Raw genomic sequence first — 18,574 nt, 5'->3', positions numbered from 1 at the left:
ATAATATTATCAGGACAAAAAGGTGATTTATAGTTGGCATTACTATCAATTCAGTTAACTTAAAATTATATTATTTTTTTACATTCTTTTTCCGTGTTTCTATGCAGGCGGCGTCAGGCCAATTTTGGACAGTGTACAAGAAGTAAACATGAAATGAGTCTCGGCGGCGCAGTGAATTAAGGAACAAATTGGTCTTATTATAGTAAAAATGGATCGTTTTTCGTGGTCAAATGGGCTTTTAGAAATAAATGAAACTTTAGTGATCCAGCAACGAGGTGTGAGACTGTATGACGGAGACGATAAGGTATAGTTTTCCTCTCTGGTATCCAAGTTTGTGGCCTGACACAACACAGCAGCCAAAAGTTACACGCAACAATGTTGTTAAGATAATTGAATTATACGGCGATAATGACGGTGCTGACGAAGTTCAGATAGATCATTGTGTTTTTAGGTGGTTATATTTGTAGTGTAAGGTGATTATAACTGAACTTAATGTAAGCAAATTAAAACGTCACGTCGTTTCCTGTTATTCACTGTACCAGGCTAAGCTGGATGTTGGAGTTGTCCTGTTGAGCACCCATCGGTTGATCTGGAGGGACGTTAAAAATCATGTAAGACAGCAGCAAGCATGCCTTCATATACTGCAGACTGCACTAGTGTGGGAAGTGGTGCTTTCCTCATTTCGTGTGCTGACTCTCATGATGACTTGTGTATTTCTCTAAGGAATGCTGCATAGCCATGCCCCTGTCACAGATCATCTTCTTTGAGGAGCAGGCTGCAGGAATAGGAAAGAGGTCAGTGTCAGTAAATACATTATTTGTTGAAAAAAGTAATTGAAGTCCACTTACTAACTTTCTGTGGGGCTTTCGGTCCATGTTACTGTCTTCCTAATTGGTGTGTTTTACTCAGATTGTCATGGAGATGCCTCATTTGTCATAACTTGTAATTACAGTAAAGATAATTGTATGTATATAAAAGTTTGGGCATGTTTTACACATTTTTATTCATATTTGAAATATAAAGAAGCAAATACAGCCCCTGAAGCAAACATGCATTACAAATGAGCATTGTTTCAAATGTTAATAGCAGCTACTGCTGCAGATCACTTTAAGTTCTGAGATATTTTAGGCTGTCTTGCACACATTTTTAAGAACTACCCACAGAGTTTCAGTGGTTTTCAGGTCAGGAGACTTTGAGGGCCGTTCCAAAAGATTCAGCTCGTGTTTTGTGAAGTAGGTCATGTTAGATTTTGAGGTCTGCTTTGGATCATTGTCCTGTTGTAGAAGCCAGCCTCATCTTTTCAGTGTCACTTTCTTACTGATTGCAGGACATTTGCCTCAAGAGTTTGCTGATAATCAGTAGAATCCATTGTTCTCACCATTAATGTGATGTTTTCTGAGCCACTGACCGCAACACAACCCCAAAGCAGAATATTTCCTTTGCTGAACAGTTGGCAAGGTGTTCTGTTCATCAAATGCTTCTCGTATTTTTCTCCAAATACACCTTAAGTGGTTGTGGCCAAAAGGCTCAGTTTTAACTTTAATCCGTCCACAGCAATTTTTTTTTTTTTATTTTACTTATTCAGGGTAGTTTCACTAAGAGGCTGCCTCAACCATCACGGATTCAGAGATGCAGACTTCAGACTTTAGTGATGAGGCCATAGCTAAGGTTTTCCTCTAATGGCTTACCCTGCACCACCACTCTTGTGTTAGCTAAACGGTCCTGCAACTCCTCTCCGGTGATATGGGATTTTTCTTTCTTTACGTTGCTGCCCAGCTGACGTGCAGTATTATCTGAAATCTTCCAGGTCTTGTTTTGACTTCCACAGTTCCCCCTTGAAGGCCATTTATTAATGGCATCAATTAGCCTCATATCCTCAGTCAGTAGCTTAGATGAGCCCATGATTGCTGTGTTACCACAAGGTTTGAAGAGTCAGAGGGTTTATCAAGCTCTAGAAATGTCATCAGCTGACAATGTTTAATGACAATTCTTTACTTACATTACAAGTCCTTACAAGTCAATTCAGGTCTAACTGCTTAGTGAGTTGAGTGTGTTCCCAATTACTGTTTAATTGTTTTTATGTTTTATACTACTACTTACTATACTGCTTACTTTAAGAGTACATAAAAAAAAATGGGAGTAACAGGCTCATTTTTTTGTTTGCAGCAGAGGTTGTATTTACTTCTTTTCAGTTCAAAAATCAACAAAATGTGTAAAATATGTCCAAACTTTTGCATACAGTTGTATGTAAAATATGGAACTTTAGTAACTACTGGTTGTATGTGGGGTAATTGTGGGTAAAAGCTACTAGGTGGACCTTGAGGTAAGATTTTTTGTGAAAGGTCAAGAATGAACTTTCAACTATGACAATGTAGCAGAAGAAAATAATAAATTAACTATTGATTTCTCTTATTCTGCAGTGCAAAAATCGTTATTCACCTGCATCCAGTGCCTGCCAACAAGGAGCCTGGTCTCTACCAACACAGCAAATACTCCTACATTAAACTGTCCTTTAAAGAACATGGGCAGATAGAGGTAGTCCATCTTATGCAAGAAGCAAAGGGGGCTTTTTGTTTTCATCTTTTGTACCACCGCTTCAGATAAAAAAAACTAGGTGTTGGATTCTTGATAACCTGGAAAACTGACGATATGGTGTCATTTCCCTGTAGTTTTACAGGAGGCTAACAGAAGAGATGACTCAGAAAAGATGGGAGAGTACACCAGTTTCACAACCCATCCCCACAGGAACTGGCTCTCAGGTTGGTGGAAGCTGAACAGACATACGGCTACGACTAGAATCTCTTCTTTTCCACTGTTTTATATTCCTGGAGATTTTTATATTCAGACGCCAGAAGTTTGTGTGGATTATTTTCACACCAGGGGATTGTATCTGTGCCAGCCAAACTGCCATTTTACACTTTAATAGGTGATAAACATTACATGGGAATTCCTCAGCTGTCAGTTGAAATTATGCTCCACAGGATGGCGGTGTTGCCGCTTTATTCTTGGGCTTTACAATAAAAGTGGTTTGAACTCCTGCCTCTTTTTGTAGGACTTTTCAAAAAAGATTTGGTATCACTGTGCATCAAATCAATGTCAAACTAGGTTTAGCATCCCATAGCAGGCAAATTCAAGTCTTTTGAAGGCTGTTACCAACTTTTCAGCTCCTTGTGTGTTTTACTGTGTGTGTGTTTTTTTTTCCTTCACGGCCATGTAGGCAGGAAAGACACGTGCTGTGGGGATTGTTGGCATCGAGAGAAAGATAGAGGAGAGGAGAAAAGAAACGGACAAAAACATTTCAGAGGTAATATGAAGTCAAAATACACAAATGCTGCCAAATGTGTCAGAACGGGAACTGTGGTGGTGTTGAGTTATAGGTCTTAATAGAAACTAAGCTAAGTAAACTGCCACCTCCCTCCTCAAAGCTCCAAGATAAAGTTTTATATTTAGCCATGTTTTGACTGTGAATAAGAATACAGAGTATTTTGATTTAAAACTGCCATGAAAAACTTGTCACCATCAGAATTTATTGTTACTGATGTGACCTCAAGCTGTACACAGCCGCTGTGACACTCATCAGGCAACCGTGAAGTTATGTGTTCATACAACAGCTGCTGGACACTCTGAATGTCTTGAATGTAAAAGAATTAAATCGAAATGACACATATTTAGCTTCATGAAAGGTATAACATTGAATCAAATGGGTCTTTAGGATTAGGGAGAAACGTTGGATTTGGTCATAACTCAGAGGAGGGGTGGGGATGCTTTGGAATGATATTTAAATTTTATCTGTAGCCATGAATTTTTGTGGTTTATTTAATTGTGGACATTTTTGAGCACCATTACCAATTTAGGCTGCTTCTTTTTCAGGCCTTTGAGGACCTCAGTAAACTGATGGTGAAGGTAAAGAATGCATTTTCCTATAGTTGGTTATTTATAAGAGACTTATCGACTGTCAATAAGATTTGCTAAATGATTGTCTACTTTAACTAACAGGCCAAAGAGATGGTGGAGCTGTCCAGATCTATAGCCAACAAGATCAAAGACAAGCAGGGAGATATAACAGAAGATGAGGTAAGAACTTGGCCAGTATAATCAGGCACAGAAACATGGGGACATAGTGTAGCTTCAAATTACTGTACATGCAGAAATAACTACTACTACTATCCATAAAAGCCTCCAAGTAAAAGTCTCCCAACTTCAGTGGACCATTTACACACACAACTTGTCTCATCCGATGCTTGCTGCACATACAGTATTACTGTATTCAGTTTTTACACCTAAATTCTCACAGTTTGGTTTTGTTTTCTTTTTATTAACAGTTTATGTTCTGCTTTACAGACAATACGGTTTAAGTCCTACCTGCTGAGTATGGGTATTGCTAACCCAGTTACAAGGGAAACGCATGGATCAGGCACACATTACCACATGCAGCTGGCTAAGCAACTGGGAGATATGCTACAGGCCCCTCTCGAGGTAGGTGTGAATTGTTTGGGTGTCCTGCGTCTTACATCTGCACAGGCTAAGATCGTGCACTAATTTGAATGATCTCCTAACTTTCTTTTACATCTCATCCTGACTCTTCATTTCTCTTATTCTCTTTCTACCTCTCCCTGCTCTCTCAGGAGCGTGGGGGTATGATGGCTCTGACTGAGGTGTACTGTCTCGTCAACCGTGCTAGAGGGATGGAGGTAATGCTCTCATAAACGCACGCAACACGAAACAATTATTAGTTATTTTGAGTTATTTTGTAGATCATACTTGAGTGGGTATGTCCGCGCATGTCCATTCTAGCTGAACTGACAGTACAAAACACCTTTTCTATCTATACATTCATGCTACACACAAATGTCTTTAGTAGCCTGTCAGATACTCAAGTTACTTTTTCCCCTTTGTATAGCTTTTGTCTCCAGAAGATTTGGTAAACGCATGCAAGATGTTTGAGTCGTTGAAGCTCCCACTGAGGTGAGTTTGAGTTGTGTTTGTCTTTGTTTAAATTATCCATGCGTACTTGCATACATTTATTTTCTGTATAGACAAGGCTATGTGTTTATCAAAGGAATATAGGGCAGGGTATCGCCTGCCTCACAGAGGCCAGGCTCTTCCTGCCTGGCTTCCTGTTGTTGGAGGTGGTGTCCAGCCCTTTGCAGCTGTCATTTCCTGTCACTTCCTAGAGTTTTAAAAGAAACACTGGGCTGTTTCCCTTCTATCCTGCTGGTCCCAGTAGCCCCCCCCCCCCCCAAACTGGTTGCATTTTGGCTTAATAAAAGATCACCTTTCCTTAAAACTGTTGACCTGCTTTCTATTTCTCTCTCTCTCTCTCTTTCTCTCTCTCTCACACACACACACACACACACACATACACAACCTTTCCTTCATCTGTCTTCTCTGTAGGCTGCGCGTGTTTGACAGTGGTGTGATGGTGGTCCAGCTGCAGTCTCACAGCGAGGAGGAAATGATAGCCTCAGCACTGGACAACGTAAGCTCTTACTGTTACAAACGTGACACTCACAATGACATGGTCACACCTTAGATTGATCAAACAGCATGTTCCACTCCCTCGGATAAATATATCTTTAAAAAAATCTTGAGATAAATCACAGTTGAAACCCTTTTCTTCTCCCTCTTTCTCTTCTACAGGTGTCAGACAAAGGCTCCTTGACAGCAGAGGAGTTTGCCAAGCTCTTGGGTCTCTCTGTTCTTCTGTCGAAAGAGCGGTAAATGATCTCATAGGTTCATGATGTGAATCTCCCTGTTTTACCACACAGTTTATCTTTATTTATCTTTTTTTGATGTTTATCTTTTCTTTCATGTTTCTCATTTTATAATTCTTTATTACTGCATTTTGCTGCTAGTTCATTCATTTCTTAGTGTCTGCTTCTCTCTTCCTTCCTCATCTCCAGGTTGTTGCTGGCTGAGAAGATGGGCCACCTGTGTAGAGATGACTCTGTTGAGGGCTTGCGATTCTACCCAAACCTGTTTTGACCTGTTTACACTCTTACACTTTACTCAGTATTCTTGAGATAGAGGAAAATAAACTGGGCCACACTGTCTCTTCCGCTAGACGGATGCATTAAAACAATGTTCTGACCTCTACATGTATATACTGTTGTACAGCAGTAGAGTGCATCCTGTACTTCGTGCTATCCAGTCGATCATTGAATGGTTAATGTTCTGGTGGTGGTACATCCTTCATCCACTGTACGTACCACCTGCTATTTTCTATCTAGGTCTTTAAAATGTGTCTGCAGACTGCAAATACTGTTCACGCAGCAAAATGTGCCCAGGTTTGCTCAACTTAGTGTGTCATTAGTAATAAATGGGTTTGGGAAAATTGACTTAATGGGATGTACACAGTAATTTTTTTTCATGGCTTTCATTTTGAATTTGTTATGAAAATCCATAGCCACTAATCACATTTTCCAAAGTAAAATGTATATAATAAATGATTAAGGAATAAAGCTCTGCCCTGCTATCTTTTCTTCCGAGGAAGGGGAGAACATGTCCAGATGTCTAAATGATCTAAATACCTCTCAGCTTGTTTTAGTCTCTGCATCAAAGCATGATTACTGATCTCCAGTCAGACTGTCTTTGAATCAAATGTCTTTGAATGGAACAGATTTTGACTAAGATAAGTTTGGTTCACAGAGTATAAAATTTAGGGCATGTTGCCAAATGTCATTCTTCAGGTTATAAATCCTTTCAGTGCAGAGGTTGTGTTATAGAAATTCCAGTTGTGACTGCTTTGAGACTCAACTGAAAGGTGAGCACCCTATTTATTGGCACAGTGAAGCTTTCAAAATAAGTGCTTGCAAATCACTTTAACGTGTCTATTAACAATATATTAAAAATAACTCCAGAAGTGGTAATAAATGTGTGAAATATGAGCTTATTGTTAGGTCTAAGGAGCATCATGTATAAATGTTATTCCGGCTGAGAGTGCTGCAACTGTATTTTTATTCTTTATTTCTGTGCGTCCCTGTAGGGCTTTTACACACAGGATAGAAAAGGTCTTTGTTCCCATTGTGAACGGAGCTGAGCAGTAAACGTGTTTCATCTCCAGAGAAGCTTCCTGTTTTCTGCTGGCTCTCTCTGGAAGAAAAATTAACGTCTGCGGAGCAATACAGCTTATTAGATTACCTTGCCATGTGGTTCACTTATTGATAGTAACTTAATTGGTTCAGGAAATCATGAGAGCTGAACTCAGGCAGGTCTGATCATAATAACTAGGAGTCATGCACCATTGAACCTTTACTGAATGTTTTTTGTTTGTTTTTTTTAAATACAAAATGGGACCTGTTCTTGCATGTTTAGGTGGACTTATTTACTCAGTGGTGAATTCTAAGTTAATCCATATCCTGAATTGCTGAGTGCCATCTGTTCAAATCTCAATAATGTTTGTTTTCATCAGTGGATTACAGAAGAATGACTTGTCAGTTATTTTATGTGGGAGGAAGGTAATCTGACTGCATGAGATGAATACTTCTGCAGTTTACTATCATGATTCCATTGCATAAAAAGTTTCATTCTGTTGTTTGTATGTTTTACTCTGCCTCCTCCTGTGGGGCAGTTAGGATCGACAGTGCTGTTATGCCCAAATTCCTATATCAATAGATAATGAGGGTTGTTTTTTTATCTGTTCCTTTAACAACAGCTTTACTTTTTTTTTTTTTTTTTTAAATTTATGTGTGACTGCCACTTGGAGTATTGAATTATGGATTCATCTGTTGCATCTCACATATTTCCACATTTACTCACCTTCCTCAGGCACCCGTGCTGAATTCTTTTGATGATTGATAATCTCCTGAGTGATTCACTTCATATAATGCAATGATTAGACTGCCAGGAGAGGAAAGGGTCTTCAGTTTTCTGTAATGCCCTTAGCTGCAGCCTAAGTATACTTCATTATGCACAAATTAACCTGCTTGTGAAGCAACTGCATGGACACTTCTGTGTTTGAGAACCCGGGTTCTGGAAATGAATAGGAATGGGATTCTCAATTGTATCACAGAACCACTTCCAAACCAGTAAATAGTTCTGCATCATTTTGCATGTTAATACTCCCAAGCAGGAATTTAAATCCATAAAATAACTTCTTTTATAGTTTCACGGTATTTCCTCTCATATTTCTTCGCGTGTTTCTGAAAGCAAGCAGCCTATTGGTTTGTAGACCACATTGTCTTTACTGTACCTCTACGTTTTGGGAGGGACAGAAAGCCTAGTGAGTTGCACACAATACTCAGCACGCCCTGTTTGTGACCCTGAAGTGACTGCGCTGCGGATCTCTCTCACGCGCTCTGAGCACCGGCGCGCGCCCTCCGTTTGTCCCGCTGACTGTCAGTGACATTTACTAGCAGATAGTCTGTGCGAAGGAATGTGTTACAGACACATGGAGGGTCCGGAACTGCGGTTTCTGTGATGGAAAAGTGGAGAGGAATAACAATGCTGCTCGGAGTTAATAAGAGATGTGAGTAAAAGCTTTATTTTCCAACTATACCAAACAATTAAGGTTACGACCCAGAGACACGTTTAACTTTAGCTGCGAGTACAACATATGCTAATTGTAGGTTTATAATCATTTCTAAGTTTCTTTATTTTAATATAACTCCCATACTCTAAGACTCATGATGGCTAAGCAGAGATACATTTGAGTATCAGTGGAAAAAAAATAATTCAGGCTAAGGTACTTCTTGATCCAGCTACAGTGTATTAAAGAGTGTACTGTATGTATTAAATTCAGTACATGCAGCCCACATGTGATTGCTCCATTGTTAATGCAAACATGCCCACAATATAGTATCAGCGGTCTGGTGCCCAAAATTCCAAGCATCCATGCATATGTGTTTGTTTCTGAGACACAAAGTCAGTAGTTTATTGTGTTTTCAAAGAAACTCAGAAACTCAATCAGTTAGAAACAATCAGTGATAATGTCTGTATAAGCAACCAAACAAGTATTTGGCTCAAGCCCATAAGTATTTGTTATGGACAAAGCCCTCCTTTAGCTACTACACTCGTGTGATGACGGTAGCTCTCCATACCCATTGTGAGGATGGAAGGAAGAGGAAGACGCCACTGTAAATCCAGAAAACCCATGGTCACAGCTTCATGCTCTAGCCTTCCTGTTTTTCATTCCTCAGATATGCGCACTACTTCTTCCATGCCTTCTCCTGTCTGATGACATCTACAGGCACATTACAAGTTGTTGTCTGCGGCCTTCTTGTGGATTATTTGTTTATTTTGTGATTCACCTCTGATTTTGCAGAGGTCAGGGATGGTGGAAGAGGACGGTCATGTGGTGTAGGAGAAAACCTAGGCACAGACTTCGGAATGCCACAGGCTGTCTCACTGCTGCCCTTCCTGCTGGCACTCATGGGATATGGTGAGGGTCACTAAACCATCTTCATAACATACAGTAACTAAATGTTTGAAAAGGCTGGTAGGTGTCATTGATTTTGAATTGATCTGATCAAGTCATGCACGTTAACTTAAATCCTATATTCTACTATGCGCCCTCATTTAAATGGGAAAGGGAAGTTGAGCTGAACGAAAAGGCAGAGGAGTGAAGGGGGTAAAGGAGGTTCAGCCTCTTCCTCTTCCCACACCCTCTTTGCTTTGTGAGGATGTGAGATTTGCACAATAGGATTTACACACTACACATCAGAGGTGTACTGCTAAGCAGTTAACTGACTTATATTGTGTTTGAAATCTGTAGCTTACTCCTGCTGATGCATATCAGTTGTTTATGGATCCAGAGGGACCAGAGACCCTATAAGGGTCTATAAGCCTATAAGCGGTATAGCTAATGGATGGATATATGAACAATAGGTAAAACGTTCTTTCTCTTTGCCCTGTCTCACTTCTTTGCATCCTTTCCTGTAGCTTTTGCAGGGCTCAATATCTGGCCCTCCTTCCACGTTGCCCTTAGCAACGCCAGTGTATTTGTAGACTTCAGCACAAAATCCAACATCAGCACCATCCGCAACATAAGCCTCTCTCTGGTCAACACGGAAACCAACACCACCCTTCTGACCAGGACTCTCCCCAACAACCAATCGGCCGGTAGGGTGGAGTTCAACTGCTCCTGCTTCCTGTATGCAGGAACGTTCAGGTTCCTGCTGAGGCAGACCACCGCTGCTGTTTCTTATGCCAATAGCACAGATGTCAGTAGCACAGAGAGCACCACCTGGTGGTGGAGTTCAGAACTGCAGGTGCAGTGGCCTACCTTTCACATCGCTGTAGAGAGGGCTGGAAACCACTCAGGATCTTTTCAGGCAAGACAAAGAAGATCTCAGACTTTACAAACTAAGTTGACTTATTGTGTTGCAGAAATATTCTCATGCATGTCTTCTTCTGTCTCTCACCAGGTGGGGATATCCACTAATGAATACTTTCAGGCTTGTTCCAGCATCCTCGACTCTGCCCTCTTCCTAGAAGTCAGCTACATGGAGTACAACCAGATTGGGCGAAACAGCATTGACAAGGTCCGAGCCCGCACACGACACCCAATCAAACCCCTCCGTTCCCAGAGTGTTGAGCTGTCCTGCGCCTTCCCATTCACAGAAAGAGACTTCATACAAGTGGCCCTTCGGTCTCCTCATACACCTCAGGAAGTGAAGAGCTCTGGACCTCTTTACCTGTCGCGTATCTTCTCCTATAAACTACTGGTGGAAAACACCAACACTTACAAGAGTGGTTGTGAAGGGACTATGACTGTTAAACTGATAACCCCACCGTGTGCTCACATCAATGGGAAAGTATTGCTGTATAAAGATGCAAGTGTTGGAAGAGGGGGTGCTGTTTCCTCTGCGATCGGAGCAGGTGGAACAGCACTGATTGGGTTTGGTCCAGAGGAGCCCTCCTCTCCTCCGCTGGCCTTTAACTGGCTGACTCAGGGAGAGAATGAGACAGAATTCAACTGTTCTGTGTTTTACACAGGAAGAAATAAGTACTGCTTTCGCTTTGTTTTCAACTTCAGTCGCTCCCCTAGTCCGGCACAAACCTGTTTGGTGGTTCACAGGAGTGCAGGTGAGATCCGATAGATCAACACATTCACATTTGGCAGCTGCCAAGAATACATTTACACTCTATTCCACATGTCATTCAGCAATGTCATTAGAGCAGGGTTGTGATGATTTACTCAAGAAGAACTGAATTTTGAAGGAAGGAAAGAGTTGCTTTACTTTAGTCAACCAGATTTCCCAAGATTGGTTAATTCCAATGGCAGATAAAACCCTCTTACTAGTTAAGGAATGACCTCATTATAGAAAACGAAATAGGCCTTTTTTACAGAAGACATTTTGACATGTCACAGTAGGAAAAGCAAAGGTGTTATGAGTGATGGCTGCATTCCATTTAGCTGTTTCAGCTTCAGGGTCCTGGTATTGTGCAAATTGGCTCACTGTCACACTGTCATAGTTTTCTGGGACACCTGAACAGAACAGAGCCATAGTTAATGTTATTAGTAATGCGTTTGCTTTTTCCTACTACAACAAATCAAAATGTCTACTGTGAAAAAGGCCTGTCTTGTAACATATAAACCACAATGTCCAAATCAGCTAAATTTATTGATTGCTGATTTTATGTTTTTGAAACTTCATGACTATCATGTAATGACAGAATCAACTATTTATTATTTTAAACCAATTCAATTAAGTCACAATTTAGTTATGGTAAGCCATGTTACTTACTCTAGTGTGTTGTCTGTTTCTTAGGTCATTCCAACGATGACAGGTTCACAGATCTATGTCCAAAATTATATCAGTTCAGTTGATTACACAGTAAAGTCATAATATAAGCATCACTAATCACTATTAGGTCATTCAAGACTGTATTTTTGATTTTTCTTTTTGTGTTTTTTTTATAATGAGGTGAAGGGTGACCTGGTGTGTCTCCACAACATGAGCACCAAGATCACACATTATTTATGTAGTGAGATCTACACTACACTGAAAATGTGAAATGTGTGATCATTTTGGTAACTTGGCAAAGTAGCAACGTTTGTAAATGAAGGCATTTATCAACAATATTTTGCTCATCTTCCTCTCTGCAGAGTCATGGGGGCCGTGGCAGCCATGGAGTGTGTGCAGTGTGAGCTGTGGAGAGGGGGTGAGGGAACGAGTGCGTGAGTGTTTGCTGCCCTCAAGTGTGGGAGGGATGCAGTGCACTGGCATGGTGAAAGAACAGTCCCTGTGCTCACTGGAAAACTGTGTTGGTCAGTCATTTCACCCATTAGCTCCTTTTTTTCCCTGTTCCGTCTATCCGTCCTTTGATTTTCTGTGTAATTTCACTCATTTGTTTTCATCTTGTCTAAACTAGGGATGAAAAAACTACATTCACTGTGGAGTATGCGTACTTCACATATTAACTTTATTGTCTCCCTTTCCTCCCCAGTGTTGCCTGATCCTTCTCCATCCCTCCCCCCTGTACCTGTCGGAGTTGCACCCTTAGGTGGTAACATGGTTGTAGTGGCTGGCATCTCTCTTTGCCTGGCTGTGATTCTGGCAACTTTTGTGGTGGCTGTGTGGAGAAAGCTTTGCCAGACCCCTCAGTGCAGCTCTGTTCGCAGAGGCTCCATGCATTCTCCTGGGGGACGCAAGCTCTCTGATGAGGCCTCCATCTGTGGACACAGCCTTCAAAGACCCAGTCTCACTGACGGCCATGGCCCGCCAGGGAGCATGGGTGTTGGTGTAGCCCAGAAAGACAGGCTTTCCCCAGGTGGTCAGCCTCTCTCACAGACCCTGGTCATACCTCTTGCACAGGACCCAGAAAGGCTGTCTCCCACAGGACAGAAGCTGTTGCCACCAATATTTGGGTATGTTCAGAATATTGTTTACTTTCATCACACATACAACATTATCGTCAAACTTATTCTGTCACTCCCCAGTCTCAGAAAAATAAATGATTATTAATTCTCTAGTTACCGATTGGCTCAGCAGCAGTTGAAAGAAATGAAAAAGAAGGGGTTAAAGGAGGCCACACAGCTGTACCATGTCTCTTCAAGCCCAGTCCATGACACCTTGGTGGAGACATCTGCTTCACCCACCAGCTCGCCGATCCCTACACCAACTGGATTCGCTCATCCCGCCCTCCCTTTGGGACACCAGGACGACACAAACCACAACCATTTTCACATTGCAACTCCCTTTTCTGAGCCGCCGTCGCAGACTTTGAGGGCCACGCCGGACAGACTGAGTCCCAGAGTGGAGCTGATCTTAGGTCCTCCTGTCTCTGCAAGTGGGGGTAGCTCAAAATGCCGTGACCGCACTGCCGACTGGGTGGAGATGGTAGGGAGGAGCGGGTTAGCAGGTCTCAGAGGAGGAGATGCAGGAATGGGAAACTCAAATCACAAGAATCCAAATTTCCGCCGGACCTCCAGTTTCAATGATACCAAACCCCATCCTCCATCCTCTGCGCAGTCCAGACAGTTTAGAGAACGGAGCATGACCCAGGTCACCTATCCAGTTTAATTTATATTATATTATTAATATATTTATTGTAGGTCAGATTTGTGTAGGTCTGTTTAACACAAGTTTAACAAAGATTATACGTTATTCTTCTCAGGTGGGATCTCGGACCCTTCCTGAAGGAAGTTGTTGGGCCAAAGGAGGATGGGAGAGGCAGCCATACCGCTCTTACCCCATTCCAGAGCATGGGGCCTCAGAGTGGGCCAACTCCAGACCCCAGAGAAATGACCAAAGGAAGCCCTGGATAGAGACAGCTGTTCCTTCTCACAACAGTGAACTCAAACACACAGGAACCAACACAAACAGCATTTCAGCATCTGACAAACATGCTAAGGGAGACATCAGTGGCACTGGGGAAAGACAAAGGAGTGGTGAGTCTGGAGTTGGAGGTAGAGAGGGGATCTCAGGGATCGGGGGTCCAGTGCCTGCCAGTTCCCATGGAGTCAACCAGCTGAGTATGGATCGGGCAGAGCGGGCTGAGCAGTACTGGAACCGTCGTGGCCCATCGCCTATCCAGAGGAACATCCTGGCCCGGAAATTAAAGGAGGCTCAGTCCTCCTCTGGGGTCAAGGGGCGACAGCGAAGCTCCACCTTTAGTGTATCATCCTCTGACCAGAGGAAAGGTCGCTGCCGCTCTCTGCCAATGTCTGGAGACTACAGCAGCAGTGGCGGCTCACCCTACAGACTGAGTGAGGCTGAACAGAGGATGCTGGACCTAGATCTGTCCTCATCATATGTAGGAGAGGAAGAGTAGATCACGCAGGTTTGTAGCACTATACCTGTGTATAGATTCTTCCTGCAACATCTGTGACTTTAACCAAATATTAACAGAGACACACATAAAAGTGAAGATTGTACTACAGTCTATATCAAAAGATTTAGGGAATTTGCTTATCTACAAGAAGGAGAGCAAAAATAAGATATTTAAGTTTATTTTATTTCAAAAAAATGTTTTCATATTGCATTTCTTATTGTAACTGCTTTAATATTTTAAATTTTAATTGCCATTATAGTTGAACATATTTTTGTCTTGTTAAGAGTATGACTTCAGGATTTCTCTCTTTTCAAGACACGTGGAATATGTTTCTCTGTATATCAACAACTGGTACAGTATATATCATAATAAGTCAAATTTAAATTTGCCTTGTAACTTCATCTGTGTGCACTGTTGAACACAAGCTCAAACAATGACAGTATTCAAAACACTAGAGAAGACTTATTGCTTTGCACTGCTGAATGTGATGTTTTTTTTATCATGCTGTGAAGTCATGCTGTGCTCTCACTATGAAATGGTTTACTGGTAAGGGACATTTTGAATGTGTGATCTAAGCAATGTCAAGGTTTTTTCATGTGTTTTTTACAAAGTTCACAAGTTAGAGTAATAGTATGCAGTTCTGACTACGTTTGAAGGCAGTCAAATATGAACATCAGTGAGGCAGTACAGCTGAGATGCTGGTTGTTTTATTGTTTGAGTAATGTCATACACTTTATAGAAAAGAAATGCTTACTGGAAAGCAGAAGATACTGTACTATCGACATTTGATAATAGTTTCAAATCATGAAGCAAAGGGAGAAATTAAAATATATAGAATTTAAACATGACATCAGTCTTTGCCCTTATTTTTCAACTTCATTCTGTATCACACAAGAGAGTGTGTAGCCCGGTGTTTTTAAATTTCCCCTGCTCCACTGCCCACAGCATCCAAGAAAACCAGAGGCCGCACCTTCATGGTGGTGTGTCGAAGGGAATACCAAAGGCCTTTCCAGGTCCCCCACACCACACCATTGTCATACTGACCCCTGTACTTCCCTTTGCTGTAGAACTTCCCATTCAGGTTGGCTGCATGACATCTGTAGATAGAAGGTTAGTACACAATAACCAAGTAATTCAACCTGTGTCTATTTTAAAGCTTTTGCATGCGCTCGGCTTCACATGCTGACGATGATTTGAACAACAGCAAATTTTTACAATAAAATGGAAAGAACTGTATCCTTGGTTTAACAGGCAAAACGAAACCCTGTACAGAAACTCAAACTTTATTTCCAGAAAAGAAATCACAGTTCAAGTGATAATGTTTGTGCATCAGTCCCACAAAAGAAAGATAACAGACAGGGTATTGGTAATTTGAAAGATCTCACCTGTTGAACCACCATCCCGCCTTATTCTCCTTGGCACAGCTGCCCTGCATGTAGCGGTCATTGTCCTATCAATTACCACCATAACAGCGTTATCACAATCATCATCCCCACATTATCAATAATCTTGGAGCTACTAGCACCATAAAAATACCATCTTGGATCGGTTAAAAGGGGATCGATGACTCACCTGATCCCTTGTACTGAACTGCATGCCGCTGAGGCAAGCAGACCACTGCTCCACCATCCCCCCACCACCAGTCAGAGCATCTCCAGCTTCGCCACTGTACTGTTCATACTGGAGACGATACTTATCCTGGAATGGACATTAGAGCAAGTAATGTTTACCGGGAAATACACTTCAACTGAGACCAAGAAACAGAACTTTCCATTTTTTTTTCTTACGGCTTCATCAGTGATCCTGAAGTTCTCATAAAATGCATGACTTCTCTGTCCATCCCAGTCCATTAGATCTATCTTCACCAGGTTATTACCTTCAGGGCAGAGAAATACAGAGAATCATTGAGAAATAAGTGGATAATCAGGCAGAATACAAGACTATTTCAAAATAAAATACAGTATATGAAAGTATATATGAAACAGGAACTTTTATTGTATTATGTTTGGGTTTTATCAAAATCGCTGACCTTCAGAGAGCAGAGAATACATGCGCTCATTCCCCAACCAATACTCATCATTCCATAGTTTAAAGTCACCAAAGCCATCTCGGTAGTCGACCCAGTCTCTAAAATGAGAATTAGGCAGATGTTTTTAATCTAATGAAACAGCTGTGCAAGCTCTATCAAACGCCTACATTGTAATCTAATGCTGGGCTTTGCAAGGATTTTAGGACTTATAATTTTCCCACATACCATGCGTGGGATATCTTCTCTGCTTAAATACCTATTGAAGTCAACTTTTCCATGCCGGCGCCTCTGAAACACTGTCCATCCTCCTCCATCCTCCATGTCACAGTAGACCAAAAAAGGCTCCTGGTGTAATTTGGGTCTGATGCGGTAGAAACCACTTGCTGGTCTCAGTCTGTCAAAAAGCTCAGAACAATCTAGGAGGACAGAATTGAAAAAGCCTTGAAGATTGCTGATTATCATCATTACCAATCTTACTTACAATATACTGAGGCCTACTTCATGTTGCATAATTAAGTGATTATAAACTACATAACTATAATTTTTTACTTAAAATTCACACCCAAACATTGGGATGACATGATTTGAGCTTTTCTCACCTTTGTCGTGTACAATTAAATTGCCTGCTGGTGGAAGTGGTTTCATCAGCGTCAGATCAGTGCTGCTGTTGTAGTTTACACCAGAGGCCATGTCGGTTTCAGGAACAGCATGTTGAAATGGACGGAAATATTTGTGCATCTGCAAGTGCTGAACCCGCCAAGTCTTGATCAAGACTTTGTTCTCCAGTTTCTTTATGCTGCGCTTGAGAGCCGCAACCTCTGGCCCACATGAGTCTAATGCCTTAAATGAGGGAAACCAGTTTCAAGTTATACATGACATTTCTACCCTTGTTTTTTTTTTAATACCATAGTCCACCCCTGCAGGGATCTATGAAAGCGAGTTTATTCATGACGGCCTCTCTGGGAATGACACTTCTTTAACAACCCAGCATGTAATTAAAGCTTTTTGAAACATAGCAGATCAGTTTTCAGTATTAACATAAAAACGAAAAGAGAAACATATCCTGAAACCATAATCTACTTACTGACAATTGTGTAGAAGTTACAGGGCACACCAGAGCCAACAACAGCAACACTGGCATGACTTTAAGGAAAAAGTAACCTGCTGCAATATCAATCTGAAATGATAAATACAATATATATTAGAGATTGAAAAATAAATTGATACTGGTCATCAAACTACAATTCTTCAAAATCTCAGCATCACAAGCCTACCTTCATTTCACAACGATTCCCCTCGTTTTCTCCAGGTTCAATGTTCTTTCTTCTAAAATTTGTCAGTATTATTTATAGGCTGGGCCAGTTCTGCATGGTCCACATTAGGGGATCCAGACTTGACCAACCTTGCCAAACACTGAACTCAAGCCAGCCTGCCATTATCAAGCATTCACGTGTTCAGAAACTGTAGCTGATCCCAGACCTGGAAAGGGCCTCATGGACAGAACGTGCTATGAGGACTCCATTCCTAACATACCAGAAGTGCTGTCAATAGATTTTTTTTCTTTTCTTTTTTAACATCTTATTGTTTTGGGGAAAACAAAATAAAATCTTAACAAAACATCTATTTTCATTTCAGGTATTGGTTTCTGTTACGCTATAATTTGTTAGTCATAACTTCATAAACTGGAGTCAATTCCATCCTCATATAGAGAGGAGAGCAGGGTGAACAGAACAACAGAACATATGGGGGAACCGTCCCTTAAAATGCAATCATGTAAACATTACAAGATTACACTGTTTGCAAAACAAAATTCACAATTTGTTGATTGATTCACAAGTGCCAGTGACCTGGTAAATAAAAAATAAAAAAAATACAATCAAATGAGAAAACAAACAGCACCAAAAAAGCAGATGGACAGTGATTGTGGGGCTGAAACTGATTATCACAGTAAAACACTTATATACCAAAGTTCTTGACAATTTAGTCACAAATCTGAAAATGTCTTGAAATTGTTTATCTTATCTTACTTACAGTCAAAAAACCCAAAAGTAATCAATTCATAATGGTATAGCAGAGAAAAACAGCATATTTCCAGGCGGGGGCCAGTTTGGGGTGAAGAGGGGCTCCCTCATGTGGCACTTGTTGGCTATTGCACTATTAACAATGACTAAAAACAAAATGCAATATAACCGTTTATATTTCTATTGACATATTGCCAATTTTTACTATGTCCAGGTTATATTTTTATTTATTGAGTTATTTAAAAAAAAAAAAAAAATCATAATTCTATATAGTTTTTGTGTTTGCTTGTTTTTTGTTAGTTTTTTT

General features: G+C 41.0%; 3 protein-coding genes across 3 annotated transcripts; 2 read left to right on the top strand and 1 right to left on the bottom strand.

Annotated features, from left to right (window-relative positions):
* Window positions 1-114: 114 nt before the first annotated feature.
* Window positions 115-6,521, top strand: vps36 (vacuolar protein sorting 36 homolog). Its single transcript, XM_056397276.1, has 14 exons — window positions 115-304; window positions 543-611; window positions 724-794; window positions 2,421-2,535; window positions 2,670-2,759; window positions 3,218-3,304; window positions 3,871-3,903; window positions 3,997-4,074; window positions 4,342-4,476; window positions 4,626-4,691; window positions 4,901-4,965; window positions 5,395-5,479; window positions 5,641-5,717; window positions 5,904-6,521. Exons 1-14 carry the CDS (start codon window positions 209-211, stop codon window positions 5,983-5,985), a joined length of 1,149 nt encoding a protein of 382 aa, XP_056253251.1. The 5' UTR covers window positions 115-208; the 3' UTR covers window positions 5,986-6,521.
* A 1,748-nt stretch (window positions 6,522-8,269) lies between these two features.
* LOC130183073 (thrombospondin type-1 domain-containing protein 1) lies at window positions 8,270-15,065 on the top strand. Its single transcript, XM_056398414.1, has 8 exons — window positions 8,270-8,467; window positions 9,263-9,379; window positions 9,880-10,271; window positions 10,365-11,025; window positions 12,050-12,211; window positions 12,391-12,811; window positions 12,917-13,448; window positions 13,561-15,065. Exons 2-8 carry the CDS (start codon window positions 9,328-9,330, stop codon window positions 14,215-14,217), a joined length of 2,877 nt encoding a protein of 958 aa, XP_056254389.1. The 5' UTR covers window positions 8,270-8,467; window positions 9,263-9,327; the 3' UTR covers window positions 14,218-15,065.
* fgl1b (fibrinogen like 1B) lies at window positions 14,909-17,759 on the bottom strand. The gene is made up of 9 exons (XM_056398415.1): window positions 17,521-17,759; window positions 17,331-17,423; window positions 16,846-17,086; window positions 16,503-16,662; window positions 16,247-16,344; window positions 16,005-16,093; window positions 15,790-15,915; window positions 15,603-15,667; window positions 14,909-15,314 (listed from the first exon to the last, which is right to left on the bottom strand). Exons 1-9 carry the CDS (start codon window positions 17,524-17,526, stop codon window positions 15,134-15,136), a joined length of 1,059 nt encoding a protein of 352 aa, XP_056254390.1. The 5' UTR covers window positions 17,527-17,759; the 3' UTR covers window positions 14,909-15,133.
* Window positions 17,760-18,574: the final 815 nt, after the last annotated feature.

The sequence above is a fragment of the Seriola aureovittata genome, chromosome 15, assembly GCF_021018895.1.
Source record: "Seriola aureovittata isolate HTS-2021-v1 ecotype China chromosome 15, ASM2101889v1, whole genome shotgun sequence".
In the NCBI taxonomy this organism is placed as follows: domain Eukaryota; kingdom Metazoa; phylum Chordata; class Actinopteri; order Carangiformes; family Carangidae; genus Seriola; species Seriola aureovittata.
The sequence above is the reverse complement of the archived record's forward strand: the minus strand, read 5'-3'. Positions and strand labels throughout refer to the sequence as shown.